Consider the following 21,645-nt stretch of genomic DNA (forward strand, 5'->3'; position numbering starts at 1 on the left):
CTTTGAAAGACTTTGTAAAAGGTTTGATAACTGAATTTCATTTTCTGAGTAGGCCTAATTCTTCCTCATGAATGTTTAGAAAGAAAAAATATCTTTTTATCTATAGTTGGAAAAAAAGTAACCTTTTTCCCCAGATGACAGGAAAGTAGGTCAACTTTTATGTTTGCAGATAAACGCGTGATACTTTGGCGTTCATAAGTTTCGAAAGTTTTCTTTCTCACTTTCAAAAACTTTTCATCGATGTTTCAATTATTCGTAGTGCCATCTGTTGATGAAATTCAGAGTTAACATCCACTTTCTACAAACCATTTTCAGAATACACAAAATCAAAATGAATTTATTAGGAATTCTTGTATTTCGCAAATTAACTCGTAATATAGACTTCGGTGTTTGTAACTATTAATTTCCCGCTGGTACATTAATTATATAGTCATTTTTATAACCTCGAAACTAACTGAAGCTAGTTTTTTCAAAACAAAAAATAGTTTTGTGTTTCAGATATCTCATAACCATCTATGAACGAGAAAGCTCGTTAAAGTTCTTTTTTTCGACATTTATGTCTTTTATGAAAAGGGAAATTTCAGTATTTTCGGATTTGTTTCGGAAAAAGCAAATAATAAATGCATTGATTTCTTATAATACGTGCAGAAATAAAATGCTATACCACCATGTTCTTAAAAATTATATATCGGTTTCTTATAAAGTTCATGATACATGATTAAAAAAAAGTGTTCCTATTTTCGAAAAGACGAATAAAACTGATTAGGATATATATCTCTGTGTTTGGTAAAAGAACTAAATACGTAAATATAAATAAAATATCAAATTTAAAAAATGGATTTTCCAAGGTAGCAATATTTTAAATTTCTATCGACAAAAAAATAATGTGTATAATTTTCTTCGTTTTTGTGAATTTTTATTAAATTATTATTTTTTAATTATTTGTGTACATTTTATCGTAGTGAGAGTAACTGGTGACCGACTCTTTTTTTTTTTTTTTTTTTTTTTTTTGTCCTTTCCACACCCATTGTCATCATTGCTTAGCAAGTGTAAATGGCGACCGGGCATAATGTCATTTTTTTGTCCCTTTATCATAGTTTGCTTTAATAAATAATATAACAACGCTACCATAGTTTTATCTTTTTCATCTAGATAGGGGTAAACTGAAAGCATATTTGTATTTTTTGTTAAAGTATCAAAATTTTGCTGTAAAAATTATTAGAATTTCTTATTCAAACCCCTTTTAAGTTGTTGAAATAATAATGTATCAAATTTTATGAGCAGCTTAGCAAAATTTCCTGACACATTTTCGAAATGTTTTTAAAAAATTAGTTTTTTTTTTTTAACATTCTTGTTATTCTCCTCATAATACTTTTTAGATGAATGAAGCCTCATATTGAGTGGCTATAGTACAGTTATCTCTACTAATACTAAAAGTTCAAGTGTGTATTGTCATCTCTCTATTGGTTAATGCATTAGAAAGCAAAGAATTTTATTTACGGAATTCGACAGATCTTCAATTGGAATTTGAAATGAAATGGATGTATCAGTGGTACTTGATGCTAATGACTTAAAGTATGATTGCACAAAATTCATTTCTTAACATTCTTAACATTCCAAAATTATCTTTCCAAATTTAGTTGCGCAATATTCCCTAGGCATGAGATTATTTTTCCACCCTCGGTCAATTTAGTTTAAAAAATGACACAAATGTATGAATGATTTGTTTTTTGGATTGTTGTAACAATCCAGATCATTTGAATTGAATTTTTGAAGAAAAATAAATGCTTCTCTATCGACTGATTCGAATTCCGTGATTCGAGATGGCGGCTGTTAGAGTGAATATTTTGCAAGCTTTATGACTAGATCTAATTTGAATCAATATATTATTGTGACATTTAACTATATTTTGAAAATGCATGTTAAGGATTCTTAGAATATTTTCCTGGTAATATATTGATGAAGAGGCACCTTGAATGATCAGTCATTACTGAAGGATTTCGTAAAGGAAATGAAATGCACTCCCAAAGAGACATGCATATTGAAGGGGCTGATGAAATGAAATAAAATGGCATGTAAAGAACTGTCTTCATCAGAATGAAGTGTTTGAATCCCGCTCTACATGATGAAATAACCATTGTCGTGATTTTGATGAAATGAGCAGATAATTTACCTTTATATAATTTCAATTGATTAAAAATTTATTATGACTAATGATATTTGAAAGTATCATTCAGTCATTTGTCTAACACAGAAATGAAAATACTGATGCTTTTTACTACGGGGATAATGCATTTAAATTAAAAGTAGCTGGAAAAGTGAAATATCTGGTGATAAAATGAATTCTGTCATTATTTTCTTCCATGGACTGCATATGAAATCCATTCAGTTTTGCAGATGATATAATATAGGCCATGCGATTATAATGCTATATTTTTTTTATCTGTAACTAAAAATGAATATAGAGCTTCTGTACTAGCAAATACCTCTCAAACAATCTCTTTTTGTTAAACATTTTAGGGGAAATGTATTGAACAGATAGACAGCTGGTTAGAATACTTTATTTCTTTTGAACCTGTATCTTCCAGATGACACTTTCTTTCCGACGCCTGTTCATATGAATATTTCAGATTCTAATCGAATACTCGTGGATCGAATAGTTCGGCAGAAAGCCGTTGTGTGCCTTGCTGATCAAACTGAACTTTCAGCTGCTAAGTGAAATGGACTAGATTCCTGGGATTTATTCCCACTCTCTACCAGACTGAAAAATAAACGAAATTCAACAATTATTTTTAAAAATTGTGGAGAAAACAAAACGCTGATTCATATTGTGAAATGATGTTGTAAATAACTATTTTTAAAATGGCTCTTTTGCTTTTCTAAATAAAATTGTTTGGAAATATGAATAATTGTCGCTACATATCAAAAACTTTAACAAGTAATTTTGATCAATAAAGCATTAGTTAATCATAACTTCTTTTTTTTTTTTTTTGAAAACTGTCTTTTTTTACCCTGCTAATGAAATTGTTTGAAAATATATAAGCATGTATGTATATCCGTAGTATTAACATTCGGCTTAATCACAATGATGGTGAAATATGCTACTTTTTAGGATTTTTTTTTCAAATGGAATCCCTTTAACCCCTTGAATTGTTACTTTCATTCATGATAGTCTTTGCACATTTGTACATTTGCATTGTTGATTTTTTCTCTATGTTATTTATCAAGAGTAGATTGAGAAGATATCGGACAGTAGGAATAGAAATTCTTTTTCTTCTTCACCAAAATATATATATATATATTATGTGAAACTGTAATAATATATAACTAAATCAAAGCTCCTACTTTCTTTGCCATTTTAAAGTAACTGCTATTTTCTTACTTAAAATTACATTTCAGGGGTTGTGAAAAAGTTATATTTATTTTGCTTCTATCATTATTTTCACCCTTGTTGATCCGTTTATTTCCAGCGATATTGTTAGTGGAGTATAATTTTAAAATATTTTTTTAAAGTTCGTGTAGCATTAAACCTTTATTTATTTGACTCTTTATAAATTCTTAAATGCAACAACGGTGCCATTTTTTTTTTTAATTTAGTCCCTTACCAAATTTCATTTCTTTGTTACGCGCCGTGTTAGCAAATAACTTTTTATGAAGAAATAATTTATTCCGGTAAATTTAGTTCGTATATACTTAATTTTATTCATGCATATATAATAAACTGAAAAGTTCTTATTGTGTTTCTTATTTCAGATTTGATTGAGGAGTGGAAAGTATTAAAGAGGAGTGTTGAGATGTATGAAGAAGTAGATGATGATAAAATCAAACAAAAATATCTTAAAGCACAAAAGAATATCGATGACTTATTTAACAAAATGTCAGAACTCTCTTCACTCACAGAAATCGAATCAAAGAATTTCAAGACTTGGGACGAGCTGCAAGACAACATATCCAGGTTGCAGGTAATGCCTTTCCCCTGGTTACTTAAGTAATCCGTGTATGCTTTGGCTTCTATTTATATCTTCGGTAAAAGAAAGAATCAATGCATGAAATTAAATCGTTCATTTAATTCATATGAAGAGAAACTAGGCTATGTCCTACTGTTGCAATTATTTTTGTTAAATTAACTGCAACTGCGTTTCATTTTTTTTTTTTTTTTTTTTTTACAATCTTACTGCTTCTATTTTTAATTTGTTGTCAGATTTAAAAATTATTCTTAATCTGTTTAAGTATTTCGGATATATAATTTGCAAATCGGTATATATAAGTTGCAGTTTTATTCAGAGCAAATTTTTTTTTTTTTTTCAAATGTTAAACGATGATTTTTTTCAAATGTTAAATGATTTTTTTTCATCTTTTTTTCCAATTTAAATTGAATTTCGAATCAAATTAAATCGTAACCTGTTATTGTAATATATTAGTAATAATTTATGAAACTTTTTTTTGTATTCAAACATTTTTTGACTAAAATTAATTGTAATGAATAGTTAAAATTGCCATAATTGACAAGAAAATGTTAAATTAAATATATACCTAAGATAGTGCTGCCATCTACTGTACTTCGTTGATGTTACACGTATTCTTTTTTATAATTTCAGTTATTTTTAATAGATGGCACTGCTTGCTATTAACGAAATGCCGATTATGTCAGAGCTCTATTTCCAAGAAAAAAGAAAGTCAAAAGATCAATTATATTTTAATGAATTACAAAAATTTACACGTATTCTTTTTTATTGTTTTTTTATTTACTTGGTTCTCAAATCTTAAATAATGTAATTAATATGATAAGGAGAATCTCACAATTTTATTTTAACGCCTGTGCAATTTAAATAAAAATGAATAAATTAGAAGATACGAAATTCTAACTTGAAACCTTCTAGCATAATTATGTTTTACGCCATATCCCTCTATCTTTATTTTTAAAACTTTTTTTATATTTTATAATAAGGTAACATGTAAAACATCTATATTTCATATCGTTTCAACTTGCTAAAATATTAATCCACTTAATAAAAAAATGAACATTGTTATTACTGAAAAAGTAATTTTCTGAATTTTAAAGTGGCGCTAGAAGAACTTTTTTAATGATAACATGACACGAAATTATTGAAGAAAAAAAGTTTTTTCGAGTAATTTTTTATTACAAATCTAATTAAACTCTTGGATAATCTTTCCTGATTGAGGGTCTATAACCTTTCAAATTTGACAGGTCTAGGCTTTATGATCTGTCTTTGCTGAGCATTCTACACAATTTTTAATCATGCATGTTACAATTTATAGAAAGTATGCAAATCTATAAGCATTATCGGGTTTAAGTGCAGACATCATCGATTCTTTGTCTTTCTGGCATCTTTACTAACATCAAAATCTGGATAATGACGTTACTGTTAAATAAATTTAGGCATGGAAATAAGAACTGTGGTTTTAATTGATTATTCTAAAATGAAAAGGATTACAAAAAATTTTCCTCTCTTTTTTTTTTTTTCTCCCCTTCTTTAATTTAAGCAATTCCGTTGCTTGAAAATGAAGACATGTTCCTTCCACTACATACATAGTGATGCAAAGAAATCAAAATCAATCTAAACATATAATTTTAGGAAGAATTTGAAATTCATTTCATTGCGTATTTTCTGTTATCTTTTACTATCATTTTCGGGGGAAAAGTCAATCGCTTCTTTTCAGTGCTTTGCGGTTATCAATATCTATTAAAACTTAATTAACATTCGTCATAACTTTAGTAGCCACTGTTGCTTTATGAGAGACTATTCTTTTTTTATCCCAGTTATTAAAAGATAATTTTTCATCCTTTAGTGATCATTGAATAAAATGTAGTGTAAACTATTAAACCAAAAAAAAAAAAAAAAACCATTGGAAATGGCTTTGGGTGGATCAGAAAATCTCTGCCTTCAACACTCGGTTGCCTATCATTAATTTTTCCTAAGAATAGAGCCATTAGGCTTGGAGAGAATTCAAAGAAACAATTGAAACCTACAATGACAATCGACAAATCGTGAGCACAGGGATCATTTCGCGTTCAGAAGTGGGAAAAGAAACCACCAAGAGGGCGGTTTATAGTTGATTTCTGACACCTCGAAATTAATATTTTCTTAATGGCACTGAAATTGATTCTCTTTGAAAACTCAGTGAACAATGAGTAACAGAGAGGGGGAAAAAATGGGGTTGGTAAGAACGTGAGAAAGACACGTGTTAATAGTCAGTAGTAAGCACAAACCATAGTGATTATGTGTGAAATGATGAGCAGGAAATGAGTTAGCATGCTGCTGCTCTTGGTTTTTCAGTGACCTCTGTCAAAATCGATTAGAAGGAAGGCACTTGGAAGAAGAATGGCTACATTGCGAAGTGTGAAGACATCAGCAAGATTTTTTATTGAATAACAACGCTCTTATTTCTATTTTATACTTTACGAACATCCGCCATTTTTAAAAACATTTTCTTTGTTTATAAATTAAATGAATTGTTTTAATCATCATTGAATTAACTCGTGTTATTTTTTCTGTAAGAAAAGGTGCATATTGTCTTATAGTAGGCACTTTTCTTGTTTGTAAAGTTTTAACTTTCTTTTTATTTTTTATTTTGTCAAATATTTTATTTGAATATATAAATTTGATGCAATTTGTTTTTTCACTTTTTTAATTAATTAAAAAATAAGTTATGCTTTGGATCGGTGCATCCTTCCTTAGTTTTTTTTTTCCAGTACCAATAGAGGATGTTTTATTTAAGCAGTTCATTGACTGGTGAATTTAAACAAACGGAACTTTGATGTTGAACTATTCATTGACGCAACTTTTTCAAAACTATTCTTGCGCTTTTCTAAAATAGAAAAGTGTTAAACATTAGTTGATTATTTGATAACATATCATTTCCTTCATATACATATGAAACTAAATTTTACAATTTTATTTTTATACACAGAAGTGCTTTGTTATTTTAAATACCATAGCCTTTTTATGACAATCACGAGGACTTATTTTCTCTTTCAGCGCAATTCTTTTATTCTTTACTAAGAAAACATTTTTCTCCTCGTGTAAATTAAATTTTATTTATTTCAAGTTTTGTGCAAGTCATTAATCATATCTGAACTGCATTCAACTTTTGTGTCATTATGTGGTAGTGCAGGGTGCGGCAGAAAAACCCAGTCAAACAATTTTTAATTTAACTTAATTAAAAATAAATAAATGAACAAAATATAACAAATAATAATAATAATGGACTTTTAATAATAAATAAATTAATTTGTTTGAAAGTGGCCGTCTTTTACAGCGATGCAGATGCGCAAACAGCTTATTGAAACTTTCAGTAATGAGCCGTAAGTCTTCTACCTTTAATCTATCCCATTACCGTCGAAGCCATTGCTTTAGATAGTCCAAACTTTTATGCCGTTTAGTGCAAGCCCTTGGCTCGAAAATGGACCATACACTGTAATCATGAGATTGAGATTCGGCAAGTATTATGCCCATTCTCCAAATGAAACCACGATAGAAAAATGCACCTTGCACCACTCTTCTGTTTTTTAGCCTTGTGAGTTGGAGCGGAGTCTTGTTGAAACTCCCATTTTACATTGCCGGAGTGCGTTTTGGCCTACGGAAATACAACAGCTTGTAGCATGTCCCGTTGGTACACTTTTTGATATATTTTAACGCCTTAATCCACAAAAACCAAAGATGTTTTGCCGCTTGCGCAAATTCCGCCCCAGACCATGACCGACTTTGGATTCTTGAGATGTTCACCAATTGCTGAAATACTTGGAGCGTCTACAGACTATATCCTGTAGTTCTAGGAGTTATCAACTTTTAGATGTTAAAGAACTTTTCATTTGTGCAAAGGAATCTCTCTCAGTGCTGACTTGCGGCCCGCCTGAAAAGTTTTCGGCGTCTTTGGATCCGCACGAGTTTGTTTTCTTCAATGAGATGCTGAACTTTTTGGAGCTTGTAAGTCCAAGCTCTGTTTTTGTCATTCGTTGCACTGATCGGTTCCTTATTCCCAGTTCACGAACGATCTTTCTCATGGGAATCCTCGAATTTCATTGAACTCGCTTTTTGATAACGTTACGGCTATTGAAAGTGTTCATCATGCGTTTTTGTTCACTTTCTGGATTTGGACCTTCATTGCCAAGCTCCTCGAAACAATAGATTGGATCAGACACTGTTTGCCGGCGTCCTGGCATAGGGGTAGCGTGTCTTCCCTGTGATCTGGGCGTCCTGGCATAGAGGTAGCGTGTCTTCCCTGTGATCTGGGAGTCCTGGCTTCGAGTCCCGGTTCAGGCATGGTTGTTCTTCCACTGTTCTATCTGTGAGATGTGTGAATGTGTCTTCCTGTAAAAAGGGAGTTGTGCAAGCGAATGAATGATGCGTGAGTAGCAAAGTCGTACTCTTGGCTCTAGTTGGTCCTACTAAAACAAGAGACGCTTCCTATCGACTTAAATCGCTGTCTTCGTAACAACGGGTTTGTCCATGGCAAGTGTCATAAGAAACAACAACAGACACTGTTTGCCGAGGCATATTAAGCAAATGAACAGCTTCATACTGTCGTTTATCTTTCTTAAACAACTCTAAAATAACATATCTTTTACTTAGCGTTGTAAGAAAAGCAAAAAGGCAATATTTAAACTTAAAGATACATTATAAAATATATTATAATTGAAGTGGTAAACAAAAAGAAGTGAAAAAATTAAAAAGAAATTGATTAATTTTATTCTATGATGTAATAACTTTGTACGAGTTTTTTTTTGCCACACCCTGTATTTACTTACCTGCATTTTGTGCTATTATTACACGCCGATTAAAATTAAGATTTTTTTTAATCACACAGTTTTGAAATTAGCAATTTTTAGCCATTTTAGTAGATTCCCTTCTCAAATGCAAGTAAAATAGCAGAAAAAGCATTCGAGATGCATTAAATCCTTTCATTTCTAGAATCATGCTTTAAAAAAAGAGTTATATCAGTGTTCTAAACTTTTTATAACACTGTAACATACATTTTTTTTTCCTATTTTAATTAGTAGAATTTTTTTCTTTATTTTTACAGATGGTGTTGAGTACACTGCAAGACACGAGAGAACAGCTACTCTCCGTCAATCTTCAAGTTCACCGTTTCGTCACCGAATACGGCGGCGATGCAAAATACAAAGATATCTGTCTTAAGGACGACATCACTGAGCTATATCAGAAATGGGAAGATATCTATGAAATGTAAGTTCTAAAAATGTGTATAAAAAAGATTAACACTGATTTCTTTTTATTATTAATATCATACTAAAAATATCTTCTGATATGCGACTACAGTCTCTCTTTCGAAATGTTGGCAGTTTCACGTCAGCATTGGATTTATCTAAATTTAAGAATTTATATGTCTTCCTGGATTTAATAACTGCTTATCTGAGTAATTTTTTTTAATTAAAGAAAAGAGAAAACGGGCCCAATGTTATATTCTAAATATTAGAAGCTATCGGATCTCTTTGTCACAATTAAAGGAATAAAATGCATTATATAAACATAGAATAGAATTATTAAAAAATCCAAAAGAAAGGTTAACAAAGTTCATTTAATGTCAGATTATTTTTTTTAATTTTAAAAGAATTGAGTCGCAATAAGTAAAAAAGACTGCCTCAAGATGCATGATTGTTTTTTTCTATCACTAATTTTCTTTCCTAAGACAGAATTTTCCCAAAATATTTCCTTTGTGAACTCTAAGTTGATTAGTAAATTCTTATGTATTTTGCTATTTCCTGAACTTGAATTTTATTATTATAAGTTTAAATATATTTTAAAGGTTTCATTCTTCCAGATATCAATTAAATTTAAATATAGGATCGAATAGAAAAATATAAAAATTTTATAGAATTATAGTGACGCAAAAATGTTGAAAGAAATGCTAATTTATTGTGGAGAAATTCCTTCAATAATTTACACGTATTCTATTTATTTCTAATCAAATAAAATAATTTTATAAATACTTTTTTATAATATCTGAAAATAAAATTTAGTCGATATGAAATGGTGAATATAAAATAATTAAAGATTTTTTCAAAAGGAATATAGGATAATTGAATTCATTTTTAATGCAGATATAATCACTTTTAGCATCTGTTCTAGATATCTTAATTTCATATGTTATACAGCTATTTAACATTTCTTGTATGAAATATCTTTATGAGCTATTTTTTGCATCAAAATATGTTTTACAGTTTCTACTATGAAGTCTTCTAAAACATTTTGGTATGTGGACCTTTCTTACATGATTCCTTTAGGAAAAAGTACCAAGACATTTATTTTCGACAATTTTCTTGAAAAGTAAATTATGTTTTAATTCACTCTCATCTTTTAATGAGCACATGGACATATGGATCGGAACAGAGCATTCTATGCTGCACTGAAGTTGTATAAAAATGTGCATCTAATCCTTCTTTTTTATGGAATAAATAGAGTACAGAAATTTTGACACATTAAAAAAAATTCTCAAAATACTTTTTTTCTTAAATATGGATGAGTAGATAAATATTTTTGAATCATCATTTATTTGATCCAACGACCGAACTCGTCAAGAAAATGTCAAGGGTTAAATTTATAACTCTGAACAAGTTCTCATGAGCTCCGATGCATCGTTAATCATTCGCCTGGAGATCCTGATTTATGGGGCTGCTTCGACAAAGCAAGACCTCTTGGCGACATTGATATATTCCGGCGCTACCTTACAGAGTCTCCGATTAATTCAGTCACAATCCTTGATTTTTCAGTTACTTTTCGTCTTATCCTTTCGAAGTTACGTATTTACACAACGGGACGACCTTAACAGATGAACTGGGATAGAAAGTACTGTACTTGAGGATGTGCATTGCATTCGAAATGTACGTCCCCATCGTTCCATAAAAGCGAATTCTAGGCACGATTCTTATTGGGACAGTAAAAAGAAGGGGAGAGGGAGATGAAGGGAGGCTATTCATCAAAATTGACGCCGCGACTTTGTTCAGGAAACAATCATTTATTCTGTAGCTGAAAGTAATTAGTAAATGTCGTTTAATTACTATCATGAGACCAAGTGAGCTTTAATGGGTCGTTCAGTCCATTTCCGTTGATTCCTCCCCCCACCCCACTTGGTGAGGAAATCAATCCGACTGCATGATCAAGAATTAAAATTTCGCATTAGAAAACTGATCATGTCCCGAGGGGAAAAAAACAATGATTTATTTCAGCCATGCGAAAAAGGATCAGAAATTAAATTTCTTAGAAGGAGAATTCTTCACTTCTTTCTTTTCATACCTTTTCGCATTTGTTTGTAGTTATAATAAAACAATGAACTGAATGAAGCGGCCATCGTACTAAGGCTGAAATTTAAATAGATAAAATTTACAAGTCTGCTTTTCTTTTGCAACATTTTAATTTTAACGAGCATAAGCTACAGCAAACTGTTAATACCGCATGCTATATATAAAAAAAAGAAATCGGAATTTAAATTGTGCGCAAAGATTCATTATACATTTATACATATTGTATTATTCATATTTGATTTTAACACATACACGTGCCCTATTTTATGAGAATTGCTAAAAATAGCTTATTTCGGTTGAGGAAAGATGTACCAAGGCCACCGGCCATGCTTCTAATATTATTTTCCCCTTTTTTTCTTATATCGATTTGGTTCTTTTTGAGAAATGTCATTTGATAATATATAATACTTTGGCTATAATTTTATTTCGTTCGTAATCTATTCATTCATATCAATGTGAGTTGGAACATGTTGAAGGAACTGTTAGATGAAATTAAATTCTTTCTATTACAAATAGCAGCGTTTTCCATTTTAAGTAAATTTTTCATTTAAATTTTATAAAAGGAAAAAATGACTATAAAAGTAGCTTCTGCTTGTTAGTCTTAAGCCGTGTCAGGAAAACTTACGTAGCTTTTAAATGAAAATGTGTGCGCGAATATATATATATATATATATATATATATATATATATTTAAGGCTTTACCTTTATAGTTGATAGTAAATTAATGTTGTGGCATGCATCTCTCTTGTGTTAAACCCAAGTTACAAAATATGCATGTAGAAGCAGCATGGAACCATTACGTATACTCTCCGTTAAATAATCAGATTAAAAGTTTGAACTCCTTTTAAAAAGTAGCATGTTATTTTGGGTCCACACTGAAAAAAACTCTCGAGGAGAGGTAAAAAAAAAAAAAAAAAAAAAAAAAGATTTCTTGGTAGTCTTTTGGGGAGAAATCGTTGTATGTTACTGCAGTATGAAACTAGAAAAAATGTCAATTGTCAGCCAAATTTCTAAACAGCAGTTCCATCAATGCATGTATTCAGTTTATCACATTTCTAAATGATGTCAGTTTTATACAGAGGCCCCCTTCTCCGCTGAACGTCGTAGCAATGTTGCCGTGCCTTTATCCGCGAGCACGCATCAACTGGCTACTATATTAATGGCATTAATTTAATCATATCAACCAACTTTAATGAACTTCATCCTATTACAAAAAAAATGAAAACACTGTTTAAAATTGTATTTGCACCATAAAAATATAGCAGTCTGATTGGTTAGCCCTACACACAAATGAGAGGGAAATCGCTTTAGTTGTTGAGATGAAGGGCTCTGACAAAATTTCGTCTAGCGATATTTTTCCAAGTCTAATGGAAAAGGGGTGACACACGATTATTTATGACTATTTAAATATCATAAATTTTCAAATGAAATAAAAATTGGTGAAGCCGACTCAATAATTAAGATTGAAAGACTTATGGCATTTTACGAGTTTTAATACGAAACAAAAATAGATGAAATTAGAGCAATGGTTGAGACAGGGGGTCTAGTTCTTTTTTTTTTCCCGATTATTTTAAATATATAGACAAAAAAAAAAGTAAATGGACATATATATCGGAAGTAAGGTCCCGTTTTGTCCGGCTTTCAAATATTTTTGTCTGGTTTTGGAAACACCTTTTAATTTTTTTGTGTATGAGGGGAGAAAATTTGCAAAATGTTAAAAATGCAAAATATTAAAAAAAATATTTGAATTTGAGAAAATTTGCAAAATGTTAAAAATGTTGTTGTTGTTTCTTATGGCACTTGCCATGGACAAGCCCGCTGTTCGAAGACAGCCGATTGAATGTAAAACATTCAACCCTTATGTTCATTTTGTATAGTATACCATACATACAACTTTATAAAAATATACTATTTATTATGCTATTTTTATTATTTTATTATTATTATTATTAAATATACTATTTTTTTTATAAAAAAGCTACCTATATACATTCTTTTTTTTTTTTTTTTTGCTTTTCTTCAAAAAAGCAATCTAGCCACGATAAGGGTTAAAAAAATATTTGAATTTTTGCACAGTACAATTCAATCTACAGTTTTGCTTTGTATGAATATTACCCTCAAAATAAAATATAAAGATCTTAATATAAAGTATTTTGAAGTAGTAATAATTTTAATATTTTTTAAAAAATTACCTAAAATTACCTAAATTGAGATTAATTACTAATTTCGGCTTGTATTTCTATAGTTAAAGTTCTTATTTATTAAAAAGATGAGGAAAAAAGGTGTTCCAAAGTATTCATTGGTACTTTTTTGAATAACTCGATTACATTTCATACTCGTGTAACAAAAGATGAAAATATAAATGCATTTGGAATTCGATCTCCAGATGTGACACTAATGTGCGATGTGTGCGTGATTTGGTTGGCCAATGGACGATTCGATATTTAAGATGGACGTGATCGGCATCCAATCAAAATGTAAGCTGGTAGCTTCCGCTGAGGTATTACGCTTCAGAGCGTTTTTTTCTCCCCCCCCCCTTCCAAGACATCCATTTTTTCCCCCCTATCTTTCTTTGTTACCACTTCTCCTTTTCTTTTTCCCATATTACGTTGTTACTTTTTAGAAAGTGTAATTTAAGAATCATAAAAAAGCAATTATGAACGCTCATGTTGTATATTATTAAAGATATTCAAGTTCACAAAGCCTGCAAAATAGTGTTTAGATATCTGTTTGTTGTATTTATGCCTTCATTTCATTGTAACTACTATTTAGCGTCTTTACTTTGAATAGATTTAGGCACGTATTGAGAAAAAAAAGTGAATGTGATTTTTGTAATAAGTGATTTTACATAGATTTTCAGCAGACAACTGTAGAGTGATCTCAGTTGTGGCTTTTTTTTAAAAAAAATCGTCGAAATTACTGAATTCGTTTCGAACGTTTTTGGAAATGGCCTTTTTACTAACGTTTAATTTTTAACTGGAATTTTTTTTCTTGCCATTATAGTACTGCATTTTGAACTTATACAAGTGATCCTATTAAAATAATACTGGATATTTGTTTTCTTGCCATAAATCAAAGAATTATGTGACCACAATTCTTTTTTTTATTACGTTCCTTTTTTTTTAATACTAACATAAAAACTGCATTACAAACTCCAGCATACTAACGATAAAATATCAAGACCAAAACTTTTATGAGTGCGTCATGAACATCAGGTGATAAAATGTTTGTTATCAGCACGTAAACTTAAAAACTATTCATCCTGTTTCTTTTATTTTGTATTAGGAAAACAATTAATCCTTTTAGCGTACTTAATTTTACGACTTGACCTATTTAGCCTCTGCTTTAAAACGTGATTACGAAATAGCTTGGTTTTGAAGCAAGAAGTACTGATATTTCGGAGTTGTGAATGTTCCTTTTTCCTTGTCGTCGTTTTAAAAATCTGGCTTTGAAACAATTACGGATGCCAAACAATATTTCCCTGTCTATTGCCAGATTTGTGATTATTTATTTTTATAGTGTGAAGCGCAGTCTTCATTTAAAGAAGTAAGGTGTTTCCATTATAAAGATATCATTTTCAAAATTAAAATCAAGAACGTCCTGGTGGGATTTCAAAGAAGTTGGCTATAAAATATTTTGGCACCCATTTTCTTCTGATGGAAATGTTTTTCTTGTCTTCCAGATAGAAAAATAAAGTTTAAATGAATGATAAATTAAACATTAGAAATTTAAAATCAATATTCAGAGAGTTTTCAGTGTATTTTTTATACGAAGATAACTTTCGACAGTTAATTTTACAAAACAAAATTGAATCTTATAAATAGTATTACAGAAGTTTCAGGTCCTAACTTTTGGGTTATTCTATCTCTTTTGGGATCCCTACTCATGTATTGAGATGTATATTTCGGATCATTACTTCATAACAACTGGATTAATCTGTGACTAAAATATGACATAAATACCCGTCAATGCTATGAGTATTAAAATAAGTTGGTGCAATGATCTAACAAGACAGCATGGAATCGAGTCACTGCAAATACTTTAGATAAGACTTATCAGTATCAATGTTTATAAAATCTTTTTTGACATAATAATATTAGCAGTGTCTCAGAATTGTACTAGCTGTGTGTACCGCTGCTTGCCCCAATGACCGTAAGGTACTATATTGTTGCCAGTCCTGCCATTTGATGCTCCATTTTTCTGCTATTTTTAGAGATCAAAAAAAGGATTTAGGACGACCAAAGCAGGATTTATGTATTCTGCTGTAGTAAATTAATAAAAATAACCATATTCTGGCTTAAAAGAAATGTAGGTTGGAGACTGAGCATCATGAGAAGATCAGGCGATAGCATTTCCATAAGTTGCGAGATATCAGCATCCTTGTATCTACTATTACTATATCCTTGTTTGTTTGTTTTTTCCTGCGAGTCTCTCTTCATTTCGAACGTTTCCCTTCTGTCAATAAATGTCCAAGATCGTGGTCAATCATATTTTTTTGTGAACCAAAAAATGCTCTTTGTTCTTTTAACTTCTTAATTAAAGACATTGTGATTGTGATAATTGTGATATAAAATTATATGTGATAACACATTAATTTACGTATATAAATTAAGAAATACCCTATGAAATCCACTCAGTTACATCAGATTTTGATCATAATACAAAATGACTACATCCCCCCCCCATAGTGTTCTCTTTCGAAGTTATGATGTTCTTCCTGACGTCTTTTAACAATACGAATGTAATTATCGAATCCAGTGGGGGAGGGGAGGGGGAGGGTATTCCACTTTCTGGGCACGTGCCACGGATAGGAAACTGCCCTCTTCCGGCAAGATTAGAGATCGTTTGGAAAAATACCCAGAGAAAAGGTGTGTGGAGGGCAGGGGATGTCTTGCATCTGTCAAAGGATGGAACGTCCGTTTGTGTGCAATTAAAAGAAGTTGGAAGGCCAATTTTAGTTTTCATTTTACTTTACGGGCATTATCTTCCCCAATGAGTTATTTAAATTTGGTAATTGGGGTATTAGGCTCCAGCCGTCCAGTAAATTGCAGTTATTTTCTCATCTCCTTTTTAACCACTTCCAACTGATTTTAAAAGTAACCGTTAGGAGGAAATAATGATTGGAGGAATTTGATAGTTGTATGAAAAGATGCATCTATATTATTTTACGAAAGCTTTTCCACCTAAATAAATGAAATATATGTTATAATTTGAATAAATAAGGGTTGAATAAGAAATGTACCACAACTAAGCACAATGCGAGAATACTTTAAAATGGCCAATGTGTTAGATGATCTTTTTTTTTTTACCTTTGGGAAGTTTCAAACTGTAAAATTACTAAAAACTTGAGTTACCAGAATTTTTCTTGAAAATATGAGGAGTTACCTGCTATCTTAGAGACATATTTGTAAGAGACCTTTAAAATTATACAATTATCTTTCTTTTTTAAAAAAAATAATTCTGTTAAAATACATTTATCAAATTGTACTGTTTTCATTATATGCTATTATAAGCAAAAACATTTATAAAACCGCTTTTTTCAATTTGAGACACTTCATAAAAAAATAATTAAGCTCTATTAGATAACGAGGAATTAACTAGTATGAATCTTAGTTTAAAACACTTATTGTTTTAGTTTCAGCAGTGAATCTTTTGAATAATAATTGATGACTTCATTTTGCATTAAAATTTTGAAATGTGACCTTAAATGCTAAGCATTAAATTGATATTGCATTCTTCGTATTTTATTTGTTTTATAGGAACGGGACCCAGCTAACCGAATTGGAAACTCTGAAAACGAACTGGAAGAAGTATAGTGATAAATTTAAAGATTTGAATTCGAAAGTGCTGGACAACCTCTCCTCATATAAATACTGTACCAGCCATTGCCATGCAGTAAGTAAGCCGATTTTTTTTAAATTGACAGTAAATATTTTTACTGTGAACATTTCTCATTCACTCACATGCTTCTAAGTAAAATTGCTTTAATGTTTAATTGACTGTAAATGGAGTAAATAATGCACTTAAATCGATAGAAATGAAATGATATAGTATTAAAAAGATAGTTTGGATTACGATTTAAATGCTGTTACATTATTTTAATATTTAAAATCTGTTCATAATATTAACTGTAAGCGTTTTACTTCAAATTGTATGACTGTTGTTGTTATCTTCGTTGACAGCTTGAGGATGAGGTAACTTGTAGCTTACAAAAAGATCTGAAAGAATTGAAAGCTGATGCAACGTGCCTCCGGAAATATCTAAAGAACTCAGAAACATGGAAGAATATACAACGAGATCTGCACGAGTTGGAAAATCGAATCAATGCACACTCCAATTCTGCTTCCGTATCAAGAAGGTATTTGGTCTTCTGTAGTTTTTTTTTTCCTTTGGATTTTATAATTTAATTTTCCTAGTTTGATAATGCAAATAATATTCAGCTAACACTATTAAAATAAGACTTCAAGAATTTTCAAAAGTAAAAAAAAAATGATTATATAAATTGGGAAATCTGTTTTCAAGATACTTAAAATAATTTCCTTACTTCTGTTTCGTTTCATTTATCGAAATCTTGTAGTTGCTTTTAAGATTTTCATGAATGAGTTGGTTTTAGCCTTTGTCAGAAACTATCAGCAATCGTCGCCTTATATTTCAACAAAAATGGGAGGGTTTTGAGAGGAAAGACAAAGAAATCGACGTGTATTCATTGTTCAGCAACTCATAGAAAATTTTTATTTACACTTATTGTTTTTCTACTACTTAGCAACGTTTTTAGAATATTGCGAATTATTTTCTCTTTATCTGGATATTTAAGAAGCACTCATTTTACGTTTGGCGTGTGACTCTTCTCAGAAGTAAATCCTCCAAAAGTGATAGGTGTGGTTGTCTGAAATGAAGAGTATATACTTACTGTTTATTATTGACATTAAATGGAATTTCTTGAAAAAAAAATTGATACATATTTTTCATAATTCTTTTTGATTCCTTCACTTCAGAATTATTTTAGGAAGGAAAACGAAGCTTTATTTGCAAGCATATAATCCCACCTTACTGTTTCTTTTCTTTTTTTAATACACTAATCTTTTGAAAATGTTCATCTTATTTTTTTTTATTGGAGTTTTTATAAAATTATAAGCACCTTGGAAATATATTCACTCTACTTGATTTCCTCTTTAAAAAATTATATACTTTTGTGAGTCCTAGACAGTATATAGCACCGTGAAGAAATCTTTCCTCATCGCAATACCAATGAGTCCTTTACCGTAATTTTACGATCATGAATTTCTTCTGATTTCATTCGCATTTTTTGCTGACAGTAAAGATATTTTGTAATTTTTAATTTTTTCTACTTTTCTCTCTAAAATTATCAGCCAGTTGCTCAGGCTGCGGAAGTCATCAAAACCATCTCGACAATCAGACAAGATAGAGGTAAAAACTACACTCCCAATTTGCCAGTCGGCTCTAACGTAGTGAATAAATTAGAAATAACGCAAGCAATGTAGAAAACACCTAGCGCGTTATACGCACGCATAATAGCAGTACTTTTCTCGCTTAACACACCAATATGCATAATATTGCAATCCTCCTCTATTACTCTATCCAGCCTCTATTACGACCCAGTCCCAACATCCCATTACATAATTTATTGTTTTCGGGGGGCTTTTTATTTAGGAGTTATACACACAGAGGCACATGTAAGCAGGGATTGCAAGAGGTCTTTAGAGGGAGTTATATCCACATCTCGGGTTTATTTATTGCGAATTGAGACTGCGGAGTGACAAAATAATAGCGCGGTTTGTCTTTGCTCGACCCTGGTGGGCTGGTTTTAAAAGCCTACATTTCAGGGGAGAGGTGCAGGGTGTATCATTCTGCCTCTCGATAAAAGCCAGGGGTTGAATGGGATGGCCAGATATCACGCTACTCGTTACACACGTCTTCGTCTCTCTTTTCTCTTTTTCCTGAATCGAGGAATTGCTGCTAATCGAGGAGATGTACCTAATCCGAGAGAGATGAAAATTTCAATGAGCTCGGATATCCATTAACGTCAATTGAACATCGCACGTATATGTTTCAAGCCAATCAACACACATTTCACTTAGTTTGTAAAAATCATAACAATCTTTTAGAATTGTTTTAATTGTTATTTTGAAATTTCAAATTTCAAAAAATTTTACCTTAAGATTATACAGAAAAGTCGTCAATGTTTTGAGTTTTCTAAACTTACCATTAAGTTCTTCATCTGCTTCTAAAGAAAAACTATTAAAAATTGTCTGCTTCCAAAATCTATGCACAGTAATCCAATCCGTTAGTTATTATTTTAACTTTAAATGAGTTTTCAAATGAATGATTTAACAAATAAAAAAATATATATATAAATAATAAAATCTATAAATATCCAATTCTTGCAGAACCTTTGAATCATAGAAATAATTGTGGGTAACTTATTTATCAAAACCAGAATTCAGATATTGTAATAATAGACATCATTACATAAGTTATTACTTCAACTTCTGTTTTATTGTTACCTCCAGAACATATTTTTCTTAGGATAGACCTTTTAATGATATCTGCAGCTCAATCCATAAAATAAAATACTTTAATTTGGTTTAACTGTTCAAGCAGTATTGAAATACATGAGCTGCATCTTTATGTATAAAATGTGCAAGAATTATTGATTTTGAACCAACTGTTCACGCAGGTAAAGACTCATTATATTAAACTTTAATCTTTGTGGTTTAGCAGATTTACACAGTTATTTTGATATCATTTTTCTTATATAAGCATGCTTTTCGTCCCTAGAACTATTGATTACTTTTCATGCCACCTCATTATTAGCAAATGAAAGAGAATAGTCCTATTGAAATGGGTGATTCATGTATGTTGGCAAAATATTATTGCATCTTGCATGCTATATTCAATTTAAACATCGGGAACATTTCTTTTAAAATGAAATGTTGTAAGTTTTACAAATTCAGTTGCTTGAAAAGCATTTATAGATTTTAAATTTGGATTCAACCCCCCATCAAGAAGTGATGGGAGTATACCCTATAAAATACTGAGATAAAAAAAAATTATTTTAGCTAAAGAAATTTTGTGTCTTGTTGAGGTTTTGTCGGTAACTGTAAAAACAAACAAATATACAGCTATCCAGCGTATGATCCGAAGCGGATTATTGATCCAATGAAACTAAAGCATAGTGTAGAAAACTCCGAATTCTTCCTGTAGATAAACTACTGATATTTACAGCAGACTTGTCCACTTATATCTCATTAAACAAAATTCTCATTTAAGGAACCGCAAAAAAAGAGGGGGAAATGGGGTCCTTGGAAGTAACCTTGAAAAGGTCGCACTCTGAATTGGAAAAAAAAAAAAAAAAAATAAGAAAAAAAACTTCCAATTGGGCCCCTTCGATAGTTTTCTTCACCAGCCTGCAAAGCAAAGCTTCAGATTTCCTTCAGTCATAATTAAGGTGGTTGATAAAAACTATGCATCGATTTCTCTGCAAAATGTAGGGCACGGGTCATCCGAAGAGGCTGCTGATAATCTCTTGAAGTCCTGCAGAGGCGACTCATAATTATTCGCCATACGTCATCCAGGATTCCCATTTTTTGACGCGAGTTGCGGTGGAATGAATTATTGGCGTGATTCGTGTCGTTGTTTTAATGTTAACTATTACTTTTATGTCTGTCCTCGGGGCAGTACTGCTTTCCGATTGGAGTAGGAAAGAAACAAAATTCGTCACTGAAAAAATATCCTTGACGGTTTCGGAAACCAAGAAAGAAAATAGAAATGAAGCTTATTTTAATAACCGAAAATTGCATTTATATCTCATATTATGTGAAAGAGACGCATTCACGCAGAATAAACTTGCAATGTCATTGAAAATGATGCCATGAAACGTGTCGCAATGCAATTGAAATGAATTGTTTCATTGTCGTATCCCAAAGAATTGTTAAAAATCCAACGAAACATTGCCGATGAAGTAAAAACTCTCAAATAGGCATTTTTTAAAGAAATTTTATTCTGATCATATTGATAAATAAACAAAAAAATAATGAGTCTTTGATTTCTGTCAGATATCTATTAATGGCATTATGTCAATATTTAATAATGAAATTTCTAAGAAAACTCAGTCATTGTTAAATATATTTCTTGTTACATTATACAAAAGTGCTCTGAAATCTATCAAAATGTCAAGCATTTTTTTTATAAATGTTTTACACTTTTTATGAATATTTACTTTTAAATAAAAACAGTTAAAATATTTCCAATTTGTTTTTCCAGTTTAAGGTATAGTTCTAAACACTGGATTTTTATTCTTTAAAATGTTCTATTTAATTCCTGTAGTGTATTAAAAAGGA

At 30.7% G+C, this 21,645-nt stretch overlaps 1 protein-coding gene across 1 annotated transcript in view; it reads left to right on the top strand.

Moving 5' to 3' along the window:
- The window catches only part of LOC129971230 (uncharacterized), a 398,163-nt gene that overhangs the window by 364,173 nt on the left and 12,345 nt on the right, over positions 1–21,645 (top strand). The window contains exons 19-22 of the mRNA XM_056084816.1: positions 3,754–3,962; positions 9,046–9,209; positions 17,044–17,179; positions 17,467–17,642. Coding sequence (XP_055940791.1) covers positions 3,754–3,962; positions 9,046–9,209; positions 17,044–17,179; positions 17,467–17,642 — 685 coding nt within the window. The remainder of the gene's footprint in view (positions 1–3,753; positions 3,963–9,045; positions 9,210–17,043; positions 17,180–17,466; positions 17,643–21,645) is intronic.

Source organism: Argiope bruennichi, chromosome 6, assembly GCF_947563725.1.
Source record: "Argiope bruennichi chromosome 6, qqArgBrue1.1, whole genome shotgun sequence".
Classification (NCBI taxonomy): domain Eukaryota; kingdom Metazoa; phylum Arthropoda; class Arachnida; order Araneae; family Araneidae; genus Argiope; species Argiope bruennichi.